General features: G+C 33.8%; 1 protein-coding gene across 1 annotated transcript; it reads right to left on the reverse strand.

Moving 5' to 3' along the window:
- Positions 1-314: 314 nt before the first annotated feature.
- On the reverse strand, positions 315-9800 carry LOC125045874 (beta-1,4-mannosyltransferase egh-like; the record flags this gene model as incomplete). Its single annotated transcript, XM_047643440.1, is given in 6 exon segments — positions 315-3844; positions 5053-5271; positions 6446-6601; positions 6750-6950; positions 7259-7507; positions 9583-9800. Coding segments are annotated over 6 exon segments (1409 nt in total), but the record flags the coding sequence as incomplete, so codon positions are not given.
- Positions 9801-9990: the final 190 nt, after the last annotated feature.

Raw genomic sequence — 9990 nt, forward strand, 5'->3', positions numbered from 1 at the left:
ATAATCTTTACTTCAACAAATAACAAAATAAATAAAATAATGCAATATCATTGTTCTGAATTACCTAACAGTAAAAAGCACTGAGACAAGTACTTGAGCATACAAGAATGTAGATCAAAGAATGGTACTACAAGTCAATAGAGTGAACCAATAGATGGAACATGAGATCATACACAGCTCTAACACACACAGACCACACTATAATGCCATTTACCCTAAGCTGTTCAACATGAACAAACCAGATTTAAGAGTTACAAAACATGCACAAATATACAAGATTTATGATTAGGCTAGACTGACACACAACTTTCTCTTCCTTCTTACATGTTACAGTTAGCTAAAACTTAAAATTTTGCATTTGCAGTAAATCATTTCAAATGAACCCACTTTTAAGCTTCTAACTTTTATGAATACTGCCATTTTTAATATAATTTTGTTTGACTGTTATTCAACTGAAACACATGAATTTCCTCTTTCAGAAAACAAAATTATTTTTTGAAATCAAATCCACTATAAATTTCAGGAAATGAGATTACTAACATGAAATAAAGTTTTAAATGGCAGTGTGTATAACAAGTTTAACCTCTTTCATATAAGAAATGATAGAATTTAGAAATGGTGAAGTAGGGATGTATTGTCCAAAAAAGTAACTGGCAAAAATCTCTTAAAAAGCAGTGGTTCAAAAAGTTCATATCCATGTTCTTGCTTTTTAAATTTCACTATTTTATTTTCCTTTTTTTCTTGGGGGCAGGTGGGGGTGGTATTTGTGTGACACTCATATTATATACAAAATATAGATGAGGCTTCTCAAAAATCTCAGTCAGGCCTATCAGATGCATCATATGCCAATCTAAGGACCTAAAAGATCCCTTCCTTTGTGCAAGTGAATCAGAGGGAGATTTTATGCCTGTTTCAGGAAATAAAACTGTTGCAAGTGAAAAAGAAAAGAAAAAAAATCTGTCATTTAATGCTAACTTTATCACACTCAGGACTTTCAGCTGAAAACTCCCATAGAAAAAAATCATGATAAAAAAAATAAAGAATCAACACTATTAACATCTGAATAAATAAAAAGTGATGCACAGCATCATCACTACCCTTACTGTAAATGCACCAACCTCTAAGAAAAGCATTTGTTTACAAATCAAATACAAGTAAGAAAGTCACATTGGAAATATTTACAAGTTGTGCTCTAACTGAACCATTATAAATATCAACTACCATTGTGCAAGAAACAAACATCACTTCAACACACACATCAGAATCATAGAACACACAAATGACAGCATAACTTATGACACTTTGAGTTAAAACAGCTATTTTGGAAATGTATAATCTAACCTCCTGAGTACACAGTTAAATTACACATTCCTCACAATACTCGAGTTGCAGCTCCACTTTGCCAACTTCCAATCCATTCTCAAGGATAACTCTGAGTGGTCCTGAGGCCTGTCAAACCCTCATTTGGTTGTTCATTCCCACGGTTTGTGTTCTCCAGGAACAAATCCCTCGAACACTCTTAACTATTTTATCATGAACTGGAAAAAACATCACTCTAGAATGATTTCTCTTCCTTTTACATTTGTGGCAGCTGCCTTATGCTACATTATGGTTTCCTTGTAACAGTTTTTACTTATTAAATTATGGTAATTACTTTGTGTCCAGGTGATTCTGAGATAGAAATCCATCTGCTTTACCCTTATGGCATGATTTCACAGATGATGTTACAGCCAGACATTGACAATACTTTCTGCCCTTAAACAGGCTGCCATTTTTATAACATAAATTCAGCTTTAACACACATTTTATTGGCTCTTAACATGGTGAGGTACATCTGTCTACACTAAATAACATCGCTTTCAATTTACCAAAATAAGGGCAATATCACGCCCACAAAAAACTAGTGTTCTTAAGTCTTTGGTTAAGACCAAATCTTCCAACGCACTTCGGAAGAGTTAAACATATAATATATACAATAACACAGTGAGTTTTTCTAACAAATAAAATACAACATCACAACCAAAGGAACAAAGATATGTCTACTCTATGAGATGCATCCACTAACACAAAGAATTACTTTCACTTACACGTGCAGCGCTAATGGTAAACATTATGGCCAACGAGGCACCTAAATGTTCATCCTGCAAGCTAAACCACAGAATGTGCTCTGAGAGAGCTTTGTTGTACTGAAACTTTTTAATGATGATTTATGGAAACATTTTTTTATTTTATATATATTTTTTATTTTTTGGTTGTATTTGTTTTGTTTAAGTAACACCCATCATGCTGGTCTTTCAAACACTGACAATAGTTTATCGTGACATATTCCAAGTCTGCTGTCTTCTGAGCAATCATCAAAATGCAACTTTCAAACTGGCTCCTGACTGAAAAGAAAATTATCAAAAAAATAATAATAATAAATAATTAAAAAAATAAATAAATATTGTATATCAAATGACATCAAGAACATTGGTTTCCACATTTTTAAGGAAAAGAAATTAATTACGGCAAGTTCAGGGAAATCCTGAATGCAACGCCCTGGCACTGGATATTACAGGTCTAAATATCTGCTTGCTTGTTTTCCACTGGCAGTGAATGTGTATCACAAGAATGGGGATGCTTATAGCACCTGTTTCACTATCATCATATTCACAAGCTAATATACACCACAAAGCACTCATCCATATTTGTCTGGATCTTTTTACTGAAGTTAAGTTGATTTAAACTGGCTGTGTTACCCCCAGCTGGAATAAGGTGAGAATCAACAGGTAAGCAAGGCCTTATGACATTGGCCATACACCTAAATTTTGATTTGTGCCTGCTAAAGACCCTCTGATCGAAGCCTACTGCTCTGTATTCAATCCAGCCCAGACTGTCTAAAGCTGCTACATGAAGTTGAGATAAGGTCATGTGACAAGCCTGTAAAATTTGAGAAATTTTGCAGCACCCTAAACATGCTGTCTCAACTGCTGTGTTTCTATTGTCTTTGGTAAAAACCACTTCCAAAGGGTCAACCCATTAACAACTGTAATGATGCAAATGTCTGTAGAAGATTCTATTCCATACAGAGCAATAATTTATTTACCATGGTAATTACTGCAGCAGGAGTATGATAATGCATTGGTAAAGCATTCTACCCATTTCTGAATGATTTTATAAAGCACTAGGTACATCCTATTTTTGTAAGATGATGTGTATATATATCCACATTAAAAAGCACAATAACCAAGCCAAAAACCAATGTAAAGCTTTGATGTAAGAAATCTTCAATACAGAGTTTGATTATTCAATTTTTGGAACATTTTGTAGTAGACATTTGTAATGCCTTTCTTTGCCATGAGCACCAATTGGTGACCGAACTAGCAGCGTCAATATGCGTAGGCAAACAGCGAATACACTCCTCAGCGGGCAGTGGCAGTGGTCAGCAGCAGGTGGGAGAACAGTGTAGACATGACTAGGCCAGGCTGCTCCTCATGGCTTAAACTATGCTCACTCCATTGTCCGGAGCACCTGTTAACTTATTGACAATGTAGAATTTGTGCTTATTGCCCACCAGTCCACGCAGCACAGCAATGTTCTCAACGAGGAAGTTGAAGGGCATGGTAATGAGGGCCCCTATCATGCACATGGCCATCCTCATCCACCCAACACGATCCACACGGAACGACTTGATCACACCAAATATGTACATATAAAAGTTGACACCCCCTACAAATGCTGCAACCAAGTTGAGGAGGCCAGGCACAGGCACAGGGAAGATGGTGCTTAAAACGACCGATGACAAGGCCAGTGGCATGGTAACCCAAGAGTAGAGGGAGACAGCTAACAACCACTTTGTGCTAATCTGTTGGAAGGGAAGAAAAGGGAAAAATTATCAACACCATGGATTGTGGCAACTGCATCCTGTAAATTCATACTCTTAAAAAATACACACACACACGCACACACACATATATATATACATATATATACATATATATACATATATATACATATATATACATATATATACATATATATACATATATATACATATATATACATATATATACATATATATACATATATATACATATATATACATATATATACATATATATACATATATACATATATATACATATATATACATATATATACATATATATATACATATATACATATATACAATATATACATATATATACATATATATATACATATATACATATATACAATATATACATATATACATATATACAATATATACATATATACATATATACATACATATACATTCATACATATATATATATATATTTATATATATATATATATATATATTTATATATGCATTCATATATACATACATATATTCATATATACATATATATACATTCATATATACACATATACAAATACATTTATATATATACATATACATTTATATATATATACATATACATTTATATATATATATACATATACATTTATATATATATATATATATATATATATATATATACATAGTACATTTATATATATATATATATATATATATATATATATATATATATATATATACACATTTATATATATACATGCAAAATTATCATATATACACATATACATATATACATATATACACATATATACATATACACACACGCACACGCACATGCACACATATATATAAAACTGGTTGATAGTATGTTCAAAGTCAAAAGCAATTTTTCAGGACCAACATCTTTTAAATATTGCTTGATTTAATTTATCTTATATTACTTTTTGCCTTTTACAGTCAATACTGTAACATTAAGGATAATCCAGGACATACATACTTGTAAATGATTAGACATTAGAAAAAGAAATTAATAATAAAGGATGGATATGGAAATGAAAGAGAAAATGATGATGATGGAAGAACAAAAGGGAAAAAAAATGGAGAAAAATCAAGCAGAATAGAAGGGAAGAGATCAGGAGCCAAGTCCTAACAAAACGAAAAGAGTGAAGACACCGATGAAAAACAAGACATACACATGATAGAGAAAACAAAGACAAGATGAAACTCACAGGGATATGGGGGCTGTGGACCACTAAGAGGATCCCTTGTAGCCATCTCTTGCGTTGCTGCAAAAAGTCATAAATGGTGAACGGAGACTTTTCCCACATCTCCCCCTCAATAAAGTCGAAGGAGTAGCCTTCTTTGAAGGCCACCATTCCGAAATAATTGTCCTCAGCCACGCTTCCATCCGGACCGTGGTCGAAGGTCACACGTCTTTCCGCACCAGTCTGCAGAAGGAGAGGGGAGATCAGATCAGATTGACATAGTAGCATATGCCATGAGGTCATCTGGGTAGGTGTCACTTCATCTTAGAAGTGCCACACAATATAATTGGATGTAAAATGGCAAATGAAGTGTATATCCATGCATTATTTATGTGATAATGTCTCTTCACTGGAATATATGTTTAACAATGTTTATATTCTGAGAAACAAAAAGAATATACATATACATAGATATACATATATATACATGAATATACATAAATATATACATATATATACATATATATACATATATATATATACACATATATATACATATGTATGTAGATAATCTGCAGAAGTCCTATGGTTCCTATTGAGTGGTTGGCCATTTGTTACACTTTCCATACCTCCCAGCCTATCAATACTCAGATCTCACTATACTGGTATTTGGTTTCTCTCACTGATGCTAATATCATTGCTCCCTCCACTGTTTGACCTACTGCTGCCATTTTCTCATTCATAATGAGAGTGGTAGCCAAGAGTTAGACAGTGTGTTCTAGAATCTTGTACATATATGATTTCAATTGTTGTATTCATCAATGTTTTACAGTATGTACGTTTAGTAGTAGTGAAATTTGTGTGATATTGCCATAGTTCTGCATGAGTTGTACATCACATAGCAAATGAGCAGGGCACAAACTCCCACAACATCAGCTCTTTCATTACTCCTTCATTACTATTTTGTCCCGAGATTGAATGAAGGAATCACAGAAAGGGAACAATCAATGCAGGTAGGAAAGGACTTAATGATTCCCCCCATTGTTATTTACATATATAGGCAGGGTTTCATCCTTCTTAATTCATCACAGTGAAGGTAGATTGCATTTGAAATTCAAGTGATGGCCTCCCCTCTTTTCTTACTTTTAGCTTTTTGGCTTTCTCTTGTACAACAAAAGCAGTCCATGGAATCTGGAGTCATATAACTAAGAATTTAAATCCTTTGTGATAACCCCTTGATGGCATTGCACTAACGTTTTTCAAATAATGAAGGGGGTGGCCTCTGGTGAGTGGGCATAGCAGTGAAACCTCATCAAATGTTATCTCATATATTATCATAATATATCTCATATATTATCTCACATATCATAATGTTGACAAAGGACAGGAAATCTGATATAAACAGAATGCAGCTCACCTGAGTAACAACATAAGATCCCTTCCATCCAAAAAGTGGTTTATGAAACACTTTGAACTGGAACCGCAACTTGCCCATATCATCTGACACACGAAAGCTGTCAGCCAAAGTTGTGAACCAGTTCTGAATGTTCTCATTTGCATAAGTTATTAAGCCCTGTAGGAGAAATACAAACTTGAGTTTCTTAACAAATGTTTTTAAAAATGTTAACGTAATAATGATGAACTTACATGTCAGTATTAACATCTAAGAAATATTCAGATTAATTGTTCATTATAAAAATATCTCTTTATACAAAGCATACCTGACCAAACTGATGTCGGCCCTCAATAACAAAGTTGAGAATGCCCCTAATGGCAGCATCTGTAACTAGAGTCTCCTCATCGAGGTGAACTATCCAGTCAGTATCTGCTAGGACATTAACATCCTCTTCTAAGCAGTACTGAAGAGCTCGGGCTTTAAACAGTGCTCCACTCTTTGGACGATAGCTAGAAGGTACAACAACCTGAAATACAGAAAAAAATATGTTAAATTCGTCCCATTTTAAATACTGCCTTAAATTAGCAAATTTTACTTTCTATGGTTAGTGTAAACTTCATACTGCCATTTGTAAAATTAATCAGTATCAAAGCTTATCTATATATTACCACAACAAATCACTTCTACAGAGACCCTTAACAACTCTCACTAATGAACTTTCTGCACAATCACTCATCCCACCTCTTCCATTCAATCTCCTAGCCAATCTGAATTCTTTCTCTAAAACACCCTGTCCTTCTCTCCCCCAAAAGCTGCAAAAACAACAGAACTCACCTGTCTAATTCTCTGATTTTCAGGTAGATCTATCGTCTTGTCTGTTACGACTTCAATCATAAACTTCTCCAGGCCAACACGCAGGCATGTCGTCAGGTTGCGGTTGACATTCTGCCTGACCAGGTCTGGGTAATCTCCCCGGGTCACAACTCTCAGGCACAGAAACGGTGCCAAAAGAGGCGAACCCTTAAGCTTCGAGCGCTCGGGGAAGGCATTGAAACAAATCAAGCCCAAGAGGTTAAATAATGCCTGTAAAAATAAATTAAAAGTAAGAATACTAATTTAAACTGAATTACAAAAACAATAACAACAATGTTAAAAATTAATGCATATCAATCCTTTTGTCAAATACATAAGAATAATCAAAAGATTAAATTAAATTGCCTTGCTTTTCTGATACTCATGTGATTCTATAATATACTTTTAATTTACTCCAACATAATAACCTTTTCCAAAATGCAAAAATAATTATCTAATCTATCAAATTACCCTAAAACAAAAATCTTATGCCTATACACAAACACAAACTCTTAATTAAGCCATTACATGAGAATATCTATCATATGTAAATTACCATCTCTCAATTAAAAGTGAAACTTTCCTCGCCTGAATAGAACAAAGAATCTAAATTAATTCAAAGTGACTATATTACGCATTTTAACCAAACTAAGAAATAGCCTGACATGACAGGCACTTATTCTAAGTACAGTTTTATACCATCTTTTTTGTTCAGTATATTCAATTTTTGTGTGTAGTCTAAACAGTGAAGAGAGTTTACGAGTATTACAAAATATTCATAAAAGATGTCAATGTACATAGAAAGCATATGTGTCACACCTATAAAACTAAAGGGTGATGCTGATTCAATAAAAAATACAGCAAAGGCATGAGATGAAAATTCAACATCATTCAAATGAAAAGTATGATGCAAAATCAAAGAAAGAATACCAAATTTCTAAAAAAGTGATGGTAATAGTTACTTCACAATGGTAAACCTATAATACTAAAGTATTACTGGGTTGATGGTAACAGAACTGGAAATGACAACTATAACACTATAAGAATCATAACCACCATCATTCTGAACAATAATTTGTAGATTAAACAAGACACATTTACCATAATAATAATCACTGACACTAATAACTTTGAATTTATCTTCTATGAGTTTTATTTCTTTAATCACATCATATTCCCTTATTAGTCCTCCATTTTCCCATACAAAAATGTTGAACAAAAATAATCTTACTGTGACCAATGACTTAACCATTTTCCTTAAGTTAAAGAAGGAAACTGACTTTAGTTTAGGACTTATTCCTCTCTAAGATAATTTGCTAACTGTTAACCTTCCTTCTCTCTCCAAAAATCAGGGTCACTTCTCTTTCACAAGCTGTTACAATCTAAGATAACTAGTCACAGCCACCAAACACAAACACTAGTGCTTAGTTCTTCAAACATATTCTGTAAATTTACTTAACAATAACAATAATAATATAGCAAATTTAATTAGTATACCAAATTATGCTTGATAAATAAAGATTTTTTTAATGGTCCACATTAACAGACATAGATCTACAGCTACACATTTACACTTATGTACCCATGCAAATGCATATGCAAGAACTTGCACACATCAACTTTTACATGTCCAATTACACACAGACACAGACAGACAGACAGACAGACAGACAGACACACACACACAAATATCAAATAACTACATTTTATACACAAATAAATTCCTTGTCATAATAAATCTCAGTAAATTACAAAACCATCTGCTGCTACTTTTAATAGCTCTACTGCTCCTTCCTTATCTTCAACCCTCTACACGGTATATATGATTTGTTCTCTAGCTATCAGCCACTCCCCCCCATTACTCTGATGTCATCATCCGTGATAGTGATGGAACATTATCTCCATCCATCAAAAGTTTTATTCAGAAATAAGCTAATGATCACTTGCACTTAAAATAACACCCAAAATTCCAATTATTTTTCTTGTTTACTTCATGTCTTGCCATGAAATGCTAGGAAACAAATGGCTAACAAAATGGAATATGTATTAAAGAAGCTTCATACAAGGTTACTGGTCAAATGAGTCTTTTCTCCAATTAAGGTATAAGCACTACTGCTTCACAATTATTCAAATACTACTACACCACCACCACCACCACTTAAATAAGCATTTCTTATCGAACAAAAATCAACATGAATCCATCACAATTTCATGTTGCCATTCACAAGCCAGTTACACTTCCAAAAATGTTACACACACACAAAATAAAAATCTTCAACACTGCAAAGAAACGAACGTGGACTCACCTGGGGTAGTGCAAGTAACGGCAAAAGTCGAGTAACTTGGAAGAGTAGTGTGACTAGAGGAGGGTACGACGCAGATGCAGGAGGGTCTCCCCACAGCCCTAGAGCCCCAACTTCAAACAGAATGACGATTGTGATAAAGAGACACACATGGGCCACATGCTTTGTAGTGTGCAGTGTCTCGGAGAAGGCCAGGCTCAGCCGACTCACAGCCATGATGCCTGGAAAAGAATTACATTTGTGAAAAACAATTGCCCGAGATTAGCACGAGAAATATATGGGCAGAGCAATAACCACACCATATAAGTGAAGTATCTTATTCCTTTAGTGTTGACTACAACATTTAATAACCTTATAGCACTTACTCTTTCAAGATTTAATATTAAAAAAGTGCACAACAGATTATAGTAA

This window comes from Penaeus chinensis, chromosome 38 (genome assembly GCF_019202785.1).
Source record: "Penaeus chinensis breed Huanghai No. 1 chromosome 38, ASM1920278v2, whole genome shotgun sequence".
Lineage (NCBI taxonomy): Eukaryota > Metazoa > Arthropoda > Malacostraca > Decapoda > Penaeidae > Penaeus > Penaeus chinensis.